The sequence below is a fragment of the Calypte anna genome, chromosome 5A (genome assembly GCF_003957555.1).
Source record: "Calypte anna isolate BGI_N300 chromosome 5A, bCalAnn1_v1.p, whole genome shotgun sequence".
In the NCBI taxonomy this organism is placed as follows: domain Eukaryota; kingdom Metazoa; phylum Chordata; class Aves; order Apodiformes; family Trochilidae; genus Calypte; species Calypte anna.
Window position 1 is genome coordinate 33729258 of NC_044251.1, and position 22339 is coordinate 33751596.

Below are 22339 nucleotides of genomic sequence, written 5' to 3' on the forward strand. Positions count from 1 at the left end.
GCATTTCTGGAAGCTTTTTAGAGGAAGAGGTGTTTCAACTAGTCTAAAAGTTTTGTTTGTCTTCTGTATACCTCTTGGATGTCTGTCTTGGAAGACTGTTACATAAAGTTAGTTTGTATACTAAAATATAGTTTAGAATACATTCTGTTTTTTTCAAAAAGCTGAAGAAGAGCAGAAGAGTTCATTCATGAAACAAACTGACTTAACAAAGGATCCGATTTTCATTTTAATAATACTGATGAGCAGATTATTGGAAGGTACATGGAAGATAAAGTGCCTCTAGGTTTGGTTACTTTGCTGTCTTAAAGCTCATAAGTCATGGGGCATGATTTTTTTTGTTTGTTTTTAACTGCAAGTTGCATTTGCCTGTTTTCTTTGTCACTGGTTTTTCAACAAGCCATACTGCAAAGGTGGTTGGGTATTATCTCAACCAAAGACTTTGAGATCAAGGCAAACTGATCTAGATTATGTTCTGATCCAGAGTATAGCCTATGCAGGATACAGTTTTTTCATACATCATTTAATTTTCAAATTTTCACAGCAAAATATAATACGTTTTCTTTTCCTGCATGGCAGTAGAATGTTTTTGAATTACTGATTTATGGCACCTTTGCTGATTCATCCTTTCCTGTTATTTTTACCCATAAGATCTTGAGTTCTAAAAATGAGGTCAGTTGTTTCAGAATGAAATGTATAAGTGAAATAAAATGTATGTCTCTTCTGTTGTGCATCCATGCTTAATGAAAGCTAAATTTAGTTATTAATGGTATGTGATTGCATTCATTAAATACATTAATACAAAAACAAACCTATGTAGAAATGTATTAATCTTTTCACTATTTATTTATTGATTTTAAGATCTTGTAATATCCAGTCATCACTTGAGGAACAGGCAGAATCAGTTGTCACCATAAGAAAGTGGAAGATTTGGGGAAAGAAAGGGATGCTTAAAATGGGAAATTATTTAAGCTGTACTTAAGCAGAGAGGCAACTGTATAGGCAACTGTAGGCAATTTCAGTGGCTAATTATAAGCATTACTTCCTTAGACCTATTTTACTAATCCTTGTGAATTATAAAATATCATACTTCATATAATAGGTCTCATAGAAAAATCAAATCTCAAGTGGTAAAACAAGAATTTCTCAGCTGAGTCTTGTATGCAAATTAGGTGTTGCAGTTAAACACATTTGGGGACAAATGAAATAGAGCATCAGATCTTTGCTTTGACATTAATGGTGGGAATTTCTGTAGGAAAAGGTAACTGAGTAGTACCAAAAGATGTGAAATAAATAATGTAACTTCCTGTGATTCCTCACAAGCAACACTGGGTACTGAGTACTGAGAGGAACGGAGTATGTTTCCATTTTTTTTTTTTTTTTTTTTGGTGGTTTGGTTTTGGGGGTTTTTTGTTTTGTTTTGGGTTTTTTTGTCTCCTCCTGCTCCCAGTTCTGTGGCTAAGGTGTCCTGGTCTGTATGTGTACCCGTGCTGCCATCTGGTGAGGGATTGTGGATATGCATCTTACAAGTGGAAAATGTTACTGCCAGATGAGAATGTACTAATATTCAAAAAGCAGCCACTGTATTTTATTATTTCATTTACATTTCAAAAGCGTTGCAGAATCACTTAAACAAGTTTAAGGCAGCTGCAGGATTTATCCCTTCAAGGTTATGTAGCAGGTGAGAAAGAAGTATTGAAAAAGAGTTGTCTCTTGGTATGGCTACAGACCTGCACTCATTCAGCCTTGTGCCTTTCAGGGGTTACTTCCATTAAGAAAAGGCCATGACTGCAGGTGATTTAAAATCATCTTTTATTAACTATTCCATCTGTTACTCCCCATACACAGAGACTGCCAAAAGATTAGGGAAATGTTGTCTCAGGTGCCTAAATTGATTCTTTACCATGCTCAGGAGCACTTCATCAGCAGTAATTTCAGCAGAATCTTAATGGTACCATGAACCTTACACAGGGATGGAGAAAAGAATACAGTTTTTAAAAAGTCAGTAACACACCTGGACATTTTAGTCACTCAGGCTTCCCACAGGCAATCAAGAGCAGGAGTTCCACTTGCCTTTAATATGCTCTAGTTGTGACATTGTGCAATTTCAAATGACTTTGGCCTTCCTGGTGGAAATTCAGCACCCATCACAAAGCAAGGTTAGGAGTTTCATGTTTTCTTCCCTATAAAGGGTGTTGTTAGGGATGTGGGTGGCTTGAATGGACCCTGCAGATCTCCTGTTGAGGCTATGGACACTTGCAGAATGGCAGTCTGTGTGTTCTGCTGGGAGTGGGGATGTAGAAAGGAAGGTGAGTATGGATGCAAGTTTAAAGTGAGTTATTTCCAAGGAGAACAGGACTGTCCTCTTTCAGCTCTCTGTCTTTCTTTTTTTAAGAGGTACAGATGAGTGCATAGAATTAGTTTAGAAATGTTGATCTTTTCTAGTGCAGTTGTGCTGCTGGGGGCACCTGAGCTCTACCTATTCCTAAAGCCTGCTCATGGCTTTGATGTGAACTTTTCTGTGCAGTGCACACACAGAGTTCAAGGTTAGCAGGAAAAGGAAGGTGGGAGGTGGAATGAGAATAATGAAGGGATGGATACTTTGTCCTAGGGTGACTTCATTGAGCACAATGAGTGCAGTCACAACAGGCTCTGCCTTGCTTAATCCGTGGTCAGATGTCTCAGGTTTATTTATACTTAACCACCTCACTTGGGCAGAACTCTGACGTGCCCAGGATGAGAACATAGTGAGACAAAGGACTGTTCAAACAGTCACACAGAGGATGGTCCAAGGCAAAGGAATTGCCTTGGAGAAGCTACAGAAATGCTGCAGCTTCCTAGAAGAAGGTGAGACTTTTCTCTAAAACTGAGAATTGTGGAGAATTTGTATAATCTTGTGTCACGGTTTAACACTGGCCCGGCAATTAAACCGAATAACAGACGCTCTCTATTAATCTCTCTCTCCTTGACAGAGAAAGGAGAGAGAATAAGGGAGAGAGACTTATGGGTTGGAAACTAAACTACACAACTTTAATGAACAGTAATGATAAGTAGGTAAAATTACTAAATATATACAAATATACAGGAAAATGGAAACCACATTCCTCCCCTCTCTCCCCCAATAACTCTCACGTCACCACCGAGGCTGTAGGGCAGCCCTGGGAAAGTCCAGGCTGGACTCCTGGAGTCGGCAGCAGTTGGGAACCAGAGGCAGGAAAACACAGATATGGGCTGGCACGGATCAGGACCACAGGCAGACGAACGGACAGGATCCTTCCAGGATGCCGAGTGAAGGAAGGGAAGCAGGAAATCAGGAAAAGATCTGGCTCGGCCCTCGTGATGCCTCAAATTTATACTGAGTGTGACGTATATGGGATGGAATACTCTGTTTGGTCAATTCTGGCATCTATCTTGTCTGTTCCTCCCCAAAGGAGGGCTCAGGTGGGGCCTCTGTATCCTCCTGGACGGTAAAATGTTTTCCTCAGAGCTGAGCAGTGTCCTTGGCTCTGCACACAAGTCTCTAGCAGTAACTATAAACATCAAGTGTTATCAATCCTAGAAACACACACTGTCTGAGAAACTTGCTGTTAATTTCAGCAAGTGCAACTACTTACAAGAGACTTAGCTAAAAGTAAAAGTACAAAGCAGAAAATCACCTTTATCCTGGCCCAAACCAGGACATCTTGGGAAAGAAAAACACTCCTGTGTCCATTCAGTAGTGAGATGCAAGTACCTGACAGCTGGGAACTGTCATGAAACAAGTCATGGTCATGAGGGTTGGACTAGATGATCTTTCGAGGTCCCTTCCAACCCCTAGGATTCTATGATTCTATAAGTCCAGCAGATACCCTTCCTGCAGTCAGTGAGAACTCCAGTGAGCTTTTGTTGTTGCTTCACAATAGTCAAGGTAATTGTCTAGCTACATCACCCATCAGATATAATGAAGCTCTTAAAATATCTCCATGTGTTTTTGGATCCATTTTCAAGCATCATCTCCTACAGGAAATTCAAGTGGCAAAAGGATGATGGGAAAATATGGGCCCGCTGCTGGATTGCAGGGCACCTGGTGACACAGGGAATGGAAAGATGTGACAATGTCTCCTTTGCCTGGGTTTTCACTGGTAATTGCCTGCAGGAATCCCAGGCACTTGAGATGTATGGGAAGGTGTGGGCCAAAGAAGATTTACTGTCACTGGAGAAGAATCAGGTTAGGGAACATTTAAATAAACCAGACACCGACAAGTTCCTGTTGTACCCACAAGTGCTGAGGGAGCTGGCTGATGCCATTTGAGGGCACTAAAACTCTGAAAGGTCCTGCCAATCAAGGGACGATTCCTGAGGAGTGGAAGAAAGTAAGTGAAGAAACTTCAACTTTCTTGAAAGGGAAGGAGGACTTGGGGGACAACAGGGTCCTCAGCTTCACCCTAGTCCCAGGGAACAGTGATGAAACGAACAAATCTGTAAGGCATGTCCAGACATAAGAATGCCAAAAATACAGTGAGGAGCAGTTGCTGCCAAAGGTTCATTGTGCTTGATCAACCTGACAGCCTGCTATAACTGGATGACTGGCTCAGAGGTCTTGACTTTACTATGGCTTTTGATGCTGTCTCCTGTAACATCCTCAGCCAAACTGATAATGGGCTTCCATAGGCCAGTGAGGTGGGCTGAAAACGGGCTGAACTGCCAAGGTCCAAGGGTTGTAATCAGCAGCATGATGATGAGCTGCAACCTAAGCACTAGGTTATGCATCCCTGGGGTTGATAACAGCACCAATCTCTTGATTAATGGGTAGGTGAGGGACAGAGTGCACCCTCGGCAGACAGCACAAAACTGGGAGGAGTGGTAAAACATCAAGTAGCTGGGCCACCCTTCAGAGGGGTCTGGACAGGCTGAGCAACCTCATCAACAAAAATCTTTTGGAATTCAAAACAGGGAATTGAATTCAAAAACAAAGTAGTAGCTCCTTGAAGAAACTGTAATTGGTGAGAAGGTATCAAATAATAATCACAGGAGCTAATCTCATGTAATATATAATTTCACATGTAACACTGACCTGCTTTAGCACTTTCAGCTCTCAGTCCTTACTAGAGCTTCAGTCAGGTAAATTAAGTCCCTAATTGGTCCTGCATGAACCTTGTTTCCTGTTATTGTTCTGAACACAGTAGTCTGAGCAAAACCCTGAGGACATGTCTTATCAAAATGCTCTAATCAAGACATATCTGGGTCTGGAAGAAAACACAAGAAATATTTGACTCAAAATACTCAACTCTTACTATTGCACAGAATCACGGGATTGTCATGGTTGTAAAAGACCAAGGATCACCACATCCAACCTTCAACATCCACCCCATATAAAATTTTAAAAATTATATATCACCATGCCCCCTAGGAAATGCAGTGAAGCGCCTCATCTACATCATTTTTTAAATACCTCCAAGGATGGTGCCTCTACCACCTCCTTGCCCAGCCTATTCCAGTGCTTCACTATTCTGTTGGTAAAGAAATACCTCGTCTAAACCTATCCCGGTGCAACTTCAGGCCGTTTCTTCTGGTCCTGTCATTATTTACTTGAGAGAAGAGGCCAGCAGCCACCTCCCTACAACATATCAGGTAGCTGTAGAGAGCAATAAGGTCTCCTCTTCTGCAAACTCAACAATCCCAATTACCTCAGCCTCTTCTCATAGGACTTACTCTCCAGACTTCATCAGCTTGGTTGATGATCTCTGAACTTGCTCCAGCATCTCAGTGTCTGTCTTGTAGTGAGAGGCCCAACACTGAACACAGTACTCGAGGTGCAGCCTCACCAGAGCTGAGTACAGGGACAGTTTTTTTCCCCATAGACAGTCACATGCCAAATAATATGCTTCAGAAGTAGGATTCATCAGCTTACTGATTTCACTTCTCTAGAAGACAGGTATGTAGTCTCAACTAATTCATTTAATAATTAGTAATTAATAAGTTAATAATTAATTACTAGAATTTCCTTGGATGCATATATGTCTGGCATCCACAATGGCTGACTATGAGTTACAAAAATATTTCTTCGTGTGTGTGTTCATGTGGTTTTGGGTTTCTTTTTTTGTTTGTTTGGGGGTTTTTTGGGGGGGGAGTGTTTGTTTTTGTTTGTTTGTTATGTTAAAGTTCCACTGTGTGTGATCTGCTGACAGGTAATAATGAGGTCAGGATACATGCTGTGCCATGAGTTTCTGATTGATGAGAATCAGGCCCATGAGTCACTGATTACAGTGACAAGGAAAAGAAAGATGGAAGCAGATCCTTTAAGTTGAATGCAAATGCTGCAGTGGTTATCAGAATGCAAAAACTTTGACACTGGGCTGCACAATTTAATTCCCCTTTCTTCAAGGGCTGGATGGGACCAAAACTTGCCTGTCAAAATAGAGCCCACTGAGCTACTAATGGCACTGAGGTATTTCCAGGATAAAAGATGGTAGAGGTGAATCCACAGGAATCAGGCATCTGATGTTAAGTCTCAGAGAAAGAGTCAGTAATGCTAAAAACACAAATACAAATGCCAAGAAAAACCCTGGTATGGCATGAAATACCAGCAGAACTAGTAGGTGGATGATGCTATAGGAGGGGCTGTTCACCTCTGGGCTTTGTCAGGCTTCAGGTTGTCAATCCTTGCCTGTTTTAAAAAGGCAAAAAAGCTGTAAGATCAGCATCTGTGCATTGGGGATCACCACTTTGGGAACAGGGCACTCACATCTCAGCACTGGCTGTGGGTAGGTCTGTGGGCCCTTGACCAAGAAACTATCCTGCCTCATCTTTGGAAGTGCAGCTCTAGGAAAGCCATGGATGACACAAAACATGCTGATCCAGACATGGCAAGTCTGGAGCAGCCCTCAAATGACTCAGGGAGGAGAAATTTCTGCAGTTACCTCTCCTTCACCTGTGAGGTGTGATTTGGCAACAGATCCTGTGCTGGGTTCTCAAGAGTACAGTCTGGCACTGGCAATGGTGCAGGCTCAGTATGGCTTTAGGCGAAGTAAGATAAGTGATTTGGCATCGAGCTAAAATCCAATTGGAAGGAGGCAGACAGGGTGCATGAGCACCCAAGTGCAAACAAATCCCAGGCCTCACAGAGACTGCAGGCAAGATAAACTACTGAGATTTTTAAAGTGGTTTAGAAAAATAAACAAAATTAATAATGAAAACCATGCTGACATACAAGTAAGAAGGGAACATGTGAATAAAGCTTGTGCATGGGATCAACCCCACTGAGGACATGGAGTGTGCAGTAACCAATGCACCAGTGTTGACAGGATGGGAGGGTTAGGAACAGAGAATAAGAGAACGTATTCAGTACCTCTGGGCACTTGACAGTTTTGGCCAAGTCTTCTACTGTCATGTTACATGAATCAAGAAGTGGTGCATATTCCAGGATTGCATAGATAATCTTTTTTGTGTTTAGAGAGGCTGTAAACAACAAAACTACATCTTATAAACATGTTCTATTGTTAACCAGAGCCATTTCATTGCTACTCCTTTTTCCAACAGGCTGTATGACCCTAAATCATAATCTCCCTATGTTGCAGAACAGTGTGCAACTGTTTCATTTACCACAGACAAAACCTACTTCAGTTTATATTAAAACTAGGTATTGAAATTATTCTGAACTAGGAAAACTTTTATCAAAAAGTTGCTAGCTGAACTTGACTATACATCAAGTATGTATAAGAGTGATGTAATACTGTGCTAGAAGATCTAAATTAAACATAACTGGATTTATAGTTGTCAAGCAGTCACATGAAACTATGTAGTTTGGGCAAAGCCTAAGAAATTACAGACTGTATCAGTTCAAATGAATTGAAAAACAATACATTGATAGCAGCAATAAAATTAAGACAAAACCTTACGTTTTATTATGAAAATAATAACCATAGCATCACAAAGTGTTGAGTTGAACTAGGTGCTGTGTGTGACACACAGAGAAGTATGGAAGCAGTGCTTCCCATTCTGATTCTAGTCTGCAATATGAAAGTTTACAACACAGTATTACAAAGCATCCATCCCTAGAAGCACTTTGCTATCTTACATATACTTAAGCTGAAAGCATCTATTTAGTAAGAGTGAAAACTTTGCTTCCAGAAGCACTCATGTATTCTCTGGAAGTTCACAAGCATCATAGACTGTGCTTCCCTGTGTATATTCCTCATCCTGTAGCACTGGCATCCTATGGGGGGTCTCTACTAAATGTGTTACCTTCAGGAACTATTCTAATTTCAGAACTTGCTACCAGCAGCAATCACTTTGGGTTTTTTCCCATGAATTTTCTGCCTCATTTTCATACATAAAATCCAAGAAATTCCTATTCCTCAAATAACATGTAAAATAGATTTAAAGTGTGCCTCTTCAATTCCCCATTTAACCATTAATTGAGCAGGAGTAATCTGCACATGATCATTATCCAGATCAAGTAAAACTAGTTCAAGAGAAAGCTAACAGTTTGAACCCAAAAGCAGAGGAACTCCCTACAGCTTTATTTCTGTTATCTCTGGAAATACGGGCAGTGGAAGATGCTGTCCATATCAAGAATTCTAATCAAATGTTATCTACTTTCCTGTCCTTATTAAAAAGACAAAAAAAGCCTAAGAGAGAGATATATATTCATCCTCTGTGCTGTTCATTTACTGATTATGCAGTTTAGATTTTCACTAGTAATAGACCAAAAGAAAAGAACTTTGTAAATGTTGAAGTTCTGCTGCCAGCTGTACTATTCCTTTTTTAAACCCAGGTATCCAGGGAGAATGCTGCCCCTGTGTGTTTTACTCTCTGTTTAAGAAGAAAGCAGAATGAGAGAAGTGAAAGATTAAAGAGTCCTTTGTGAAGTGCATGAAGAACAAATACAGGAAGAAAAAAGAAAACCATCATGGTGGTGTGGAACACCTGGGGCTCATTGCTCTGACAAGCAAGGAGAGAGGAGACATTTCATAAGTGTTGCATGAAAAGGACATGAGCTGATCCAACTGTGAGAAAAGAGGTTTTGATTGCAGTTTTTGGAGGAGAAAGCAGACTCTGCATTTTTTGAAGGGTAAAAAGAAATGGATACCTGCATTTAGAGCAAACTGTTTACCTTCCTCCTTCCCCTGTCTCCACGGGGAGATGTCCCCACTGCTCTCTGTCTCCTGGGAACTCACTGGGAGGGAGGGGTTTGTTGGGGAAGGAGTGAAGGCCATAACCCTTCAGGAAGGCATGGGGTGCATGCAGCTCAACCTGCCTGCCCATGGAGAGACCCACAGTGAGCAGCAGTTCCCCTCTTAATGAGCTCCAGCATCCAAGCTCTGCTCTTAGCCCTTTTGGAAAAGGCTCCAGGGAGCCCCACTGGCTCAAGAGCAAGCAAAGAACTCATCCCTGTGCCAAAAAACAGCTACCAGGACCTCCCCATCACGGAGATGTGAAGTCACCAAGTGGGCCGCTTCCCTCCCTTGAAGAGAGAACCTCTGAGAGAGTTCTGTCCCTGACCCACAGGATGGAAGAGTTCCCTCATCAGAGGGAGCTACCATCACACCCGCTGCCTCCCAAGGTTATTTAAGCCAAATCATCTCCCAGACCAGACATTTCTGGAGCTTGAGTAAAGCTAAGTACAGGAGCATCAGAGGTGAGAGAAACACCTATATGTATGGATGCACTTGGTGCCTAAGAAAACAGTAATTTTATCTTTCTACAGAATCATCAGATAAACTCAGAGGTTGTCTCTTCCCTCAACATTCTTTTGGAGTGTTAATCCTTTAGAAGATTAATATATACCTTTATTCTTCTTCAGATACATCCTCCTTGCTTAAAGTTTTTTTCCTTTATTAACCTCTTGGGAGTTTCATCTGCTTCTCTTTAGGTTATTGTACAGAAAGGAAACTCCAAATCATACTATATATTGATGGTGGGGTTTTTTGTTTGCTTTTCTGTTCCCTTTCTACAGGCTAAGGTAGATTAAAAAACAGCATGCTAATATTGCCCTTAAAAGTGTGATAATTACTTTCCAAACTCAGTATAACTCCTGTCACAGTCTATGCCAACACTTGCATACACTATGAAACACTCCTGATTTAAACTGTGATTCTATCCTTTATCCTAATTCACATGGCCTTTTCCTGGTATTTGTATGCAGACTGGCATCTCAGCCTAATCTGTTTTAAGGAGTGCAGCAGGTGTAGAGAGTCCTCAGCTTTGCATCATGATCCTGCTTGAAAGATGGACAGGGAAATAGAGCCCTAAGAATAGACTGTCTCATTTAAAACTTATATAGTTCAGCAGTTTGAAGGACAAACCCAGGGATCTACAGAGCTACAGTTCTAAATTTATCCTTAGAGGCTCTCCTCTCCCCATTTCTATTTCAGTGAAAGGTAAATATTTCTTCAATAAAATTAGAGGAAACAAACAAACATAAAAAAACCCATGAAAATCTCTCTACTGACATGACAGTGTTTTTCTTTCCCAAGATTATACAAATTCTCCACAATTCTCAGTTTTAGAGAAAAGTCTCACCTTCTTCTAGGAAGCTGCAGCATTTCTGTAGCTTCTCCAAGGCAGTTCCTTTCACTTGGACCATCCTCTGTGTGACTGTTTGAACAGTCCTTTGTCTCACTATGTTCTCATCCTGGGCACGTCAGAGTTCTGCCCAAGTGAGGTGGTTAAGTATAAATAAACCTGAGACATCTGACCACGGATTAAGCAAGGCAGAGCCTGTTGTGACTGCACTCATTGTGCTCAATGAAGTCACCCTAGGACAAAGTATCCATCCCTTCATTATTCTCATTCCACCTCCTGCCTTCCTTTTCCTGCTAACCTTGAACTCTGTGTGAGCACTGCACAGAAAAGTTCACATCAAAGCCATGAGCAGGCTTTAGGAATAGGTAGAGCTCAGGTGCCCCCAGCAGCACAACTGCACTAGAAAAGATCAACATTTCTAAACTAATTCTATGCACTCATCTGTACCTCTTAAAAAAAGAAAGACAGAGAGCTGAAAGAGGACAGTCCTGTTCTCCTTGGAAATAACTCACTTTAAACTTGCATCCATACTCACCTTCCTTTCTACATCCCCACTCCCAGCAGAACACACAGACTGCCATTCTGCAAGTGTCCATAGCCTCAACAGGAGATCTGCAGGGTCCATTCAAGCCACCCACATCCCTAACAACACCCTTTATAGGGAAGAAAACATGAAACTCCTAACCTTGCTTTGTGATGGGTGCTGAATTTCCACCAGGAAGGCCAAAGTCATTTGAAATTGCACAATGTCACAACTAGAGCATATTAAAGGCAAGTGGAACTCCTGCTCTTGATTGCCTGTGGGAAGCCTGAGTGCCTAAAATGCTCAGGTTTGTTACTGACTTTTAATAAATTAAATCTTTTCTCCTTCCCTGTGTAAAAGTGTTCATGGTACCATTAAGATTCTGCTGAAATTACTGCTGATGAAGTGCTCCTGAGCATGATAAAGAATGAATTTAGGCACCTGAGACAACATTTCCCTAATCTTTTGGCAGTCTCTGTGTATGGGGAGTAACAGATGGAATAGTTAATAGAAATACAATTCTTAGGTCAACTGTAGTTTGAAAAGAAGTAAAAATGGGAGCTGGAGGTAGGAAGAAGTCTCGGCACCCCAGCCACCGACCAACTAGCAGCAGTCTCTCAGTCCTGAGATTCACAGGGGCTTCACTTATATTCCCCAGTTCTTCTCTATGCCTTAAGCAAAATGCTTTATGTGTAGCCCTTAAGGTACAGAAATCTGTAAGCAAATCACCAGTGCTTAGCTGTGTGCTCCATCTGTGACCAGTCCTTTTCTTTCCCTTCTGTTTGCCTTTTTTAACCCCCTCCCTAGGGCATAAGTTACTTCTTGCTGCTTTCTTAATTTTTAATTATTTTCCCTGTCTTCAGCACTCTTCTCTCTTCAAAAATTACTTTCTGCCTTTATCTGCCCTCTGAACAATCAACATTCCACCTCCAAAATTCCCTTCCAGGTAGATGAGGTTCCCTCCCATCTTGATATGCATATGGAAATTGTCTTGCTTAAAGTAAAAGTATTCTACTGGAGGTATGCAGAGGAAAAGTGAAAACTTGTATTCTCATGGCTTCCTTTTGATTAACCTCTTCAGTATTGTAGACAATTATACTGAATTCTTTAAAGTAGACCTAAGATCATTCAGCATGTATGAAGAGTCCACCACCTTCACTAATACTAGTTTAAACCAGAACTGTAAGACTAGAAAAGGTCATTATGATACTACAGTGTGCAAATGCCTACCTCAAATGGGAGACCACACTGGCCGTCAGCCTTAAGCACACGACAGACAAGGGAATAAACATTCCCTTGTTTATTATGGACAGGCCCACATTAATGTACATTAAATAAATTCAGAAGCTAATCTTGAGAACTTTCAGGTATCTAAACTACCTAATAGCATGGAATGATAGAATAGTTTGGATTGGAAAGGATCTTAAAGATCATCTAGTTCCAAACCCCTGCCATGGGCAGGGACATCTCCCACTAGATCAGGTTGCTCAAAACCCCATCCAACCTGGCCTTGAATACTTCCTAGGGGCATCCACAACTTCCCTGGACAACCTGTTCCAGTGTTTCACCACCTTCAAAGTAAAGAATTTCTTCCTAATATCTAATCTAAATCTACCCTCTTCCTATCCTACTACCCCCCATCCTATCCACTACATGCCTTTGTAAAAGTCAGCCTAGAAGAAACAAAAGTTCTGAGTTTGAAGCAGGAAATCTGGATTCTGAATAGCAAAGTGATACTTAATAGAGGAAAGTGGTATTTAATGTTCTGTATCTAATAGTGTATTAGTCAGAATACAATTACATTCAGTAGTTGGAAGGAGTTTCTGCTATCACAACAATTATTTCTTAATCTATCCATCAATACCTAAAAATCATACTTCTAAGTGGTATAAAGAGTAACCCTGTCTCTTTGACTATGCTTGACTGACAGAACCGATTTACTTCATGAGCAGCTATCAGGTATTACTGACATTGAGTTACCATTTTGAACCTGTCAAACTAGAAATATCTGTCCTTGTATTACCATTCTGACTCCTGAGGTACTGCTGCTGCATTTTTTGTCACTGATAAAGTGCCTTTCTGTTACAGGGTAGCAAGCTCAGTTGTCCAGGCTAAGGTGATAGAACCCATCTTCATGTTGCATTTTGTAAGGAACATTTAAATCTCGCCAAGTATGGAGCATTGGTTGATGCCAAAGATTGATGTGGTGCTACCTGCCTAAGGAATGCAGTCTAGCTAAATTCTACAAAAAGTAAATTGAGAGATGGTTTGTCTGTTTTTTCCACTACAAGACTGCAGCTGTGCAAAAAGGGCTTGGGGCTTCTATGGACAAATCAAATATGAGTCAGCAAGTGGTCTGTGCTGTAGTGAAGAGAAAGCTATGCTGGGCTGCATTAGCAAGACAATTGCAGTCAGCACATCAAGGGGAATAACTACTTCCTTTTACATGGCACTTGTGATGCCCTATCTGGAACTCTGTGCCAACTTTTGGGCCACCCACTGTAAGACAGATTGGCAGGTTGTACAGAGTGCATAAAATTTCTGTTGAAAGAGTATGTCACAGGAAGTGGAAGCAGAAGAAATATCCTGGACTGTGACATAATATATATTTTGACCTTGAAAACTGAGTTAAATTTTATTTAAAAGTTGCAGCACAGGGGACAAATTAAGCACTATGACCTGGAGCCAAAAATCCCTGCCACTTTCATTCAGGAAGCATTTTCTTCCTTTGGCTTACTGAGTAACCGAGGCACTTAAGCTACGTTTTGCTTCAAGGTACTTCCATGGCAGCTCATTAGACTCTGCTTCTCAGCATTTACCTTTCTCAGTAACTGGCTCATTTTTTAGCCAGTTATTCTGCTAATTTTGCTGTCTAGCTGGGCAGTAGTAACAAATGTCGTAACAACAGACACCAAGAATGACCAGATTTCCTTAAAACCAACTTCTTATACTTGATCTCACACCTGATACTCAAAAGAAACCATACACCTTCTAAACACGATTCCTTGAAGTAAAACCAGTCAGTATCTGAGCTAGACACCAATAGACTTAATACAGATTTTATGACAGCGCTTAATCTGACCCCCTTCCCACAATCAACTTCTAGTTCCAGAGTCTATAAGTTACATGTCTAGCTTTCTCTGTAATATAGCTGTAACATTACCTTTTCCATCACACCTCTCTACTTCTTTTACCTGTAACATTGCCCTCTAATCCAGATGTATCAACTAGTTTTACCTAGACACTAAATCCTACTTTTATATTTAGTTTTGGAGCTAAAGCTTCTGTTACGAAGCATTTGAAGAATGAAAACTTAGGAAGACTGTTACAGGAAGACAGGGGAAAATTTGAAAAATGTTTAGCACGTTGTTGGTAACACACAGGTTAAATGTGAACTGGAGCTCAGTTAAGCCTACAATCTGAAATAGGCTGGAAATGACCTTTTCCTAAACCAGTAATTCACCACTCTTTCTGTTAAAATAGTACAAATACCAGCTCTTTTCTCACCAGTTCAGCTTTGTAGGTACTCAGGATTTTGTGGGCTGATACTACCATACAGCCTACATGACAGAATTGTATATGGATGATTGATTTAACCAAGAGACCAGTCTGGATAGGTTGTGGTTTTGCAGGCTGCTCACTTTGAATTTGGCCACTCTCATCTTTGCCCAAGGAGAGCTTTCCAGCACAGCCCTTATGTTCTCTGTTACAGCTGTGAGCAGTTTTGTACCACACTGTCCCCATTTGGCCCCGGGCTCAGGTCTTTCCCCTCTCACAAGGATGAAAACCCAGGGTCTAGATTAGGTAGCTGCAACTGTAGGCACAAGTTACCTCAGAGCCCCTCCAAAGCAGAGGAAGTTCCCACGTTCGTCCTAAAGAACTTTCTAGAAAGGAGACGACGCAGCTCCCCTGGCTGGGCGTGGCCCCAAGCCCTGTTTAACACCCGTTTTACACAACGCGCCTCTGCTCGTCGTTTGTCATTCAGCCATTACGGACCTCGGCGCTTACCCCGGACCCTGGCGCTGCCCCGCGGCCGCAGGGGCACAAAGTACAAGGGGTGTTGGCGGACACTGGCCTGGCCCCCCTCTCCCTCACCTGCCCCCCCGGAGAGGGGCTACACCGCCCCCGGGCTGGGCCTCACGGACGCCCACAGCCCTCGAGATCCGGCCGCCGCCTCCTCACAGTCCGCTCAGCAGGGCGGGCATGGCGGCTGTCCCCGCCTCTGGGACAGGCAGCTCCGCAGCCCGGGCAGGCTCCACCCCTCTGCCTGTAGGGCCAGCGAGGCGGGAAGGGGCGGCCCCGCGGCCGCCCTGTAAGTCCAGTTTCACCGTGTGGGCGGGAGGTAGCGGTTCCTCAGGAGTGGGATGGCGGCGGGGCAGCACCCGACGGGGCCACGCTCTCTGGGCAGGATCCTGTCCGGCACCCGCATCAGTGAATCCCCTGGCTGCCCCCCGCCTTCCTCCGCCGACAGCTCGAAGGCCGAGGCGGAGGTGCTGGTGATCAACACGGGCGGTACCATCGGCATGGTGCAGGACGCCAACGGTGAGGGGGCCGTGGGCAGAGCGGGAGCCGGGTGGCGGGACCCCCGCAGGGCGTGCTGCCCAGGCGGGCTGGCGTGCGGGCAGGGCGCAGGGCCGGGGGATGCCCCTCTGGGCTGCCGCTTCCTTTGCTGGCAGCCTCGCTTTGCAACTGCTCTCCCTGGCGCGGTTCACGGTTCAGCATCCCCGGGTTTCGGGTAACTGGTACGAGGCACGCCAGAGGGCTGTGTGCCTTCCTCTTATCCTCTGCTTCGATCAGCTGGTTATTTCGGTAGCTTAGCGGATTGTCATCTTTCTGACAAGTGGGCCTCGCAGCTCGTTAGAGCAGGTTTTGGCAGGGACACCGTGTTTCATGACGCAAGAGTCCGTTCTCCCCTCCGCCGCGCACTGAAAATGAAACCAGCTTTAATCGCAGTCCCGCAGTCTGGATTTTTTTTAGCCTCCAAAGAGGCACTGTCCCGGGATACCTGGACAGCATGTGCCTGGATAGCATTCCCACTGGGAAGAGCGTGGGCTCGTGGGGCTGGTGGCCACATTAAGGATTTTCAGGTGGTGACCTGGCAGGCGCAGCTAATGTAAGTGAGGCAGTGCACCTGCATCCTGCCAGGTGCCATAGCGATCAGATGCAGCATCTGTGCTCACCTGCCTCTGGGCAGGCTGCTACTGCTGCGTGCCTATCAGCTCTTGATTTAAGTCATCAGAGGGTGAGACTTGTGTTGATGAAAATGCTAGGTGGGCCAAACTCCCCTCCCACCAGCTGATGAATGTTTAAATCCCAAATTGAGCCCTGAGACATCTCCATATACTGCCTTCATTTTATCTGAAAACTTCATGGATACCTACAGATATATGCTCTATTTTTTGAGGTGTCCCTTAATGTCAACAGGTAGGTGCCTAAGCTCACTCACACACACACCCCCAGACCCTCACTCCAGACGCTGATTGGAATGGTACCTAAGCACCACTAGACCCTCTCTCCATAGGCACAGATCCCAAGGAATGCCAGAAGCATCAGCCAAACAACAGTGTCCAGGGAAAAGAACTGATTTTAGCCACATCTGACTTGCTGCAGGGCTGTGTATTTTCCAGGAAAGAAAAGAGGGTGATGTATGGGAAGGGAGGAGAGGAAAGCAGTCCAGTTTTGAGGAACATCAGTTTCTTTACTTCTTCATTGGGAGGCAGTACGACACGCCAGGGCTTCAAGAGCCTGTGTTTGTCAAGGTTCAGAATTGTGGGTGCTTGTGTTTCCTACTACAGAATTTCAACTCCCTTCCTGAAATGCCATGTCAGCTACAACTTAGTAGGATTAAAACACTTGAAGCTTCACCTCGGAGCTTTCTAGATTAATTTTTTTTCTAATGCATATCTGTCCTCAGAAGACACTGGCTAGCTGAGCCTTATTATTGTAGGGAAGGTGCTTTAAGGGGGTGTTTGACTATGTTTCTTATAGCTGTCATCTTCCATCCATTGGAAGATGAATGAAAAGAAAAAGAAAAAAACTATTTCAAATGGCATGTGGTGACTTCCCTGCTTGCTTTGCACACACTAATATTTTCTACTTCTGTTGTCTCAGCTTTGTAAACTTTTTTTTTAGCAAATAAATTTAATTCATGTTGCTTTCTTTTATAAATGAACTCATAATCTCATCTCATATTGCATGCTTTTTTTTCCCTTTTGCTAAACAAGTGTCAATCACTAAGCATGTGCAAACAATCTAACAGTTATGTTCCAATGATGCTGACTGGCTATGTCCTGGTGAGAGTTTCAACCTGCTTTTCATACACAGATCTAGCAGCAGAGCAGCCAGAGTACCTCTTTCAGAATATTTGGCAGTCTTTAGTGTTCAGACAGAAGCTGGTTAAAGGGCATGGGAAAGGCAGTGTGCTTCAAATGAAAAAACAATAGATGCTGATTTCTTTTATTAATCAATGGGTAGAAACTGCCTGTTTACGACCGTATTTAGGACTAGAAGTTTCTTACTTCAAGCAAAATGAGCAGAAGTAGCTTCCTTGAACTGTGCAGAAGCTTTCATAGCAGCAGCTGCTCAAATTGAAGGGATTAGGATGGGTTTCTACCTCAGTAATTTTTAGCTAGGTTTACAAGCTTTTCTACAGCCTTCCCTGTTACTGGGAGAAGATAGTTTAGTTTTAAGAACCAGTTAGTTTTGATAGGCCATATGTGTTCTGCAAGGAGTATGTTCCTGTGCAGAGCTGCCCCCATGTACAGGATTGGTATCGCATTCTTTGGGCTTACTGTGCATGTGTGGAGTGAATATTTATCATTACAAGATCTGTTTGTAAATTGTCTGCAGAGGTTCTGCAGTTGAGCTCTGCGTGTGTGGCAACCCCTGCAGTCTTGGGGGGTGTTGTCCTTTTTGAACACTTACAGGTTCCCAGTGTAGGGATAATTTTCAAAGGATGCATAGTTTGTGTCTATTTGAGCTGTTTGACAGCCAGACTCAGCTGCAGACTTACTAGTATTCATGGTTTTGACTATCAAGCCATTTCAGTGCATTTTTATAATTTCTTCCTTCAACTTCCTCCTACTTACGTCCTCCTACAACAACCTCTTTTGGCTTATCAGTAGCTTATTTCATAAAGAGAACCTTACTATGCTCCTTAGTAAGGTTACTGTGATAGTAATCTGTTTCTCCTCATGTTCCTCCTGGATGGTGCCTTTAGGAAGATCTTTTCCTTGGGCTTGTGGGCTGAATATCTTTCCTTGATTTTACCTGATATATTAAGAAAAAAACCCACCCAACAAATACAAGTAGAGTTAAACTAAATCCTCTTGGAAATACTAAGTCTTGGAATAGAGTCTGAGTAATTTAGTTAATTATCTGTCTTTTCTACATGTACTAGACTTCCAAAGGACTGGCTCCTGTAGTCTAAACCTACTTAGGTTTTAAACCTCCACACTTCACTTCCAAAAGCTCTGAATACTGTGTGGATACTTAGGAGAACACTTTCTGCTTCTCTGCCTTTGCAAAGTGTAGCAATTATTTTTGGGATCTGGTACTATAGGTGTATGTGCCATTTGTACTGATGGCACACGGATGGGTAAAAAGTGGTTTTGTGAAGTCCTTTGTATTCCTCAGCATGAGGAGTTTGTCAGGATTGGGACTGATGACTCCAGTATGCTCTGTACACTATGCTCCATCTCCCAAGTGCCTGTGGTTTCTTGGGTGCAGAGCCCCATTAACACAGCTGCATCAGGCTCCTGCAGCTCCCTGTTCTCTTCTGCAGCACAGGTTACAGGATATCTTGATTTTTTTTAAAGTAGCTATAACTGTGTTATCTATAGCACCAGAGTAAAAAGCAGAAGCCTTGACTGTAGATGAGTCAGTAGGTCAGCTGAAGAGGGAAAGGACAGAAGTTGATGAGAGCTGTTTGAACCAGTTGCACAGCCTACTTCTGCAGGGGTGAAGTTGCTTCAAATACTTGGTTAACAAGCTTGGCTCAAAGATGTTTTTCATGCATAATAAAGAAGAATTCTTAAAAGAGTTGCACTCGAGTTCCTCAGTGTTTGCTTCTTGAAGCTGTAAAGCAGAAAACACTGCTAAGCGTGGGCATATTTAGGGGACTGCATAGGTTGTAAGTGGGTCACCTTGGATACATCTACAGAATGTCTTAAAAAAAATAATTCAGTGCAAGCAATTACAAAGTCCTGATAGATTTGTGATAAAGAGATGAAGAACTGCTGTTCATGATGTAGGGGTTGGAGACTATTAGGACGCACATCAGCTCTCCAGTTCCTGGGGCAGATAGAAAAAATTAACAGTCTGATCCATTCTCAATATTCAGAGTAAAAGGAGCATTGGACAAATAGCTGCATAATCAGAAAACACCCAGCATACACTTGAAACTGAGCTGTGATTGTGCCCCAGCACAGCAGAAGTGGCCATTTGTGACTAAGCTCTGAACATCCTTAACAGGAAAAGTAGGGATTATAGCTGAATGAAGGGAACATCCAAAGCTTGAAAGCCTGTTAAGTATATTTTGTAAAACAAAGTATTCTGGCAGGAAACCAAACAAAGCCACTCAAATGCTGGTGCTGTACTGAGACAGTTGGCTACAGAGAGACTTGCTACTTCATTTAAGGCTAGCCAGGATGGAGATTAGGGAGTTATTAAGGAATTTTCTGTAAATTTGGAAAGTAAATGGAAATGCTATTGAAAATACACTCCATGCTTAGGAGTATTTAAAATAGACTTTGCTGTTTGAAGGTGAAACAAAACAAAACCAGATGCTAACTTGGGTGATAATTGTGTTTAAACAAACAGAAGAAATAGAAAGTAGGAGAGAATTACCTGTCTTCAAACTGGGACTAACTAGAACTGCCAGAAGTAATAAATTTGAGAGTTTGTTCATAATCTGAACAGGTGGTATAAAACACATGCACATAGATTGAACTGAACTGGACAGTAGCACCAGTAGAATCTTGAGGAAGTACCTCTGGAAGTTCCTTGAATGAGAAACATCTCAGAAAGCCAGACTTTAAAAAGCTAGACATAAGAAAAACGGGGTGTATGCTGACTCTGGAAACCAGAACTGTTGCTATCCTTCCTGAAAGAGTATTTGGAGGTGCAGGTTGCAAGTTATATGTACGAATTAATGCAGTTGATGTTGAGGATTGCCACATGAAAAATTTAGGTGCTTTTCTGGCTAACAGAGAATGACATGGGTTCCCTTTGAAATACCTGCATGCAACCAGGACACCTGAAGATCCAGGATGTACTCAATTAAGTGTTTAGGGTAGTTTAAGTCCCATCTGGTTTAGGGCCCCTGCTAGAGAAAGAGACAGCATTGTGGGCAGGGAGGGTGAATGTGCTTGAGGTGCATCCATGCTTTTGACTTTTTCTGTTAATTAGCTTATGCTCCTTCTCTGTGTCTTGTTAATCATAGAATGGTTTAGGTTAGAAGGAACCTTAAAGATCGTCCAGTTCCAACCCCCCTGCATGGGCAGGGACACCTCCCACTAGACCAGATTGCTCAAGGCCCCATCCAACCTGGCCTTGAACACTTCTGGGGAGAGGGCAGCCACAGCCTCCCTGGGCAACGCATTCCAGCATCTCACTACTCTCACAGGAAAGAATCTCTTCCGAACGTTTAACTTAAATCTCCCCTCTTCTAGTTTTAAGACATTCCTCCTTGTCCTCTCACTGAACACCTATGTAAAAAGCCCTACCCCAGCTTTCTTGTAGGCGAACAATGGAGATGTTCAGGTCTAAACCTGCTGGTGGAAAGTACCTATGCAAGAGGGAGTGATTAGAGCAGTTTATATTTAATACTATTTTTGGAAGCTGAGGTTTCTCTGTGTATCTAGAGACCTTTTCTATGTCTGTCAGTGCTCAATATGTACTGTGGGGTTTGTTTTAGCTTTCTCTTTTGTTCATTTATTTTCTCTGGAAGTGCTATTGCCATTGGCAGTGGAATATAACAAGCAGCTTTCCAGTATAGTCATACCAGTACATTGCTGTTTGTGCCAATAGTGCTGCAGGCTGAGAAACTTGAGAAAAAATATGTCAATTTTACAGTACAAAATAATGCTCAGTGTTTTCTAAGGGTGCCACTAGGTAGAGAATAGCTGTGGCAAATGTAAAACAGAATGGTAGCTTTCTTATCGTTGTAGAAATTGGCTTCCTGCCCTTTCCACTGGTATTTGTACACAATCAAGAATTTAAAATAGGTAAAACATAAGAGATCTGTAACATTGTTTCTCTTAAATAAAGGATTTATTTACTTCAAGTTAAGAAAATATTAACTGCACAGAGACTTATTTGATATATTCTGTTTTCATGTTCTTAAACTGGGAAGAGACTGTTCAAATTCTGAGGAAGGGCAAACAGCTGTGTAACTTGACTTGTTCCCTCCTTACTGTGCCACTTGTTTACTTCCATCCCTGTTCCTTTATTTACTTCCTTTATTCTTTATTTTTAAGGACTTGCTCCTGAGGCCAATAAATTAGTAAGCAGCTTGAAAGTGATGCCAATGCTGCATGATGAGTCTTATGTCCAGGAAACAAAACTGAGCAACTTCCATGAATTACCAGATAACACACTGGTGCTCCCGTAAGTACATTTTCCTTTTGGGAGAGGGAGGGTTAGGAAGTACCTTGTTAATGGTCAGGTAATTACATCTCCAAACATTCAGTGTGAAGAATCTATTATGAGATAAGCAAAAATGCTTATGTTAAAAGGAAAATTCTTACTATGTCTGTCACAGTAGAAAATGTCTGGTTTGATATTTACACTGAAGTATCTTACAGCTGCTTGAAAAGTAACTTTTAAATTAGACAACAAGTAGACATTCTGGGCAGCTTAGTCCTGCATTTTTTTTCTTCTGCTGGGTGTTTGCTGCTGTGCAAACATACAAATATCCTATAGAAACCAAGCAAACTGTATATACAACTGAGTGGATTGTCTTCAGCATATGCCTGAAAAAGTAGCATCTAATTAATGAATCTGTGAACAGGCCTTGTGCTTTAACTTTGCAGGCTGCCTTTTTTTAAAAAACCCTAAAAGATGGTTGTTTTTTCCAAATTTATGCAACAGTATGATGATAAGTGATGGTCTTATAATAAATCTGCATTGCTTTTTAACTGTTAAGCAATGATTAATAAGCTTACAAGATTTATTTAGAGGGAAGTATGCTAGTAGGAGGTATTCCCCAGCTGTGATGAATCAATGTATTACTCTAAACATGTTAACTCTGCACAAAGGACAATTTTGCAGTAATTTGAAAATAAATGGAACTATAGATGCTTTGCTATAGGA

At 42.2% G+C, this 22339-nt stretch overlaps 1 protein-coding gene across 2 annotated transcripts in view; it reads left to right on the top strand.

Annotated features, from left to right (window-relative positions):
* Positions 1–15288: 15288 nt before the first annotated feature.
* The window catches only part of ASPG (asparaginase), a 47179-nt gene continuing 40128 nt past the window's right edge, over positions 15289–22339 (top strand). The window contains exons 1-2 of one of the 2 annotated variants that reach the window (XM_030451974.1): positions 15289–15568; positions 21505–21634. In XM_030451974.1, the coding sequence (XP_030307834.1) occupies positions 15391–15568; positions 21505–21634 (308 nt within the window). In that variant the 5' untranslated portion in view covers positions 15289–15390. The remainder of the gene's footprint in view (positions 15569–21504; positions 21635–22339) is intronic. The other variant, XR_003987651.1, reaches the window with a different exon arrangement.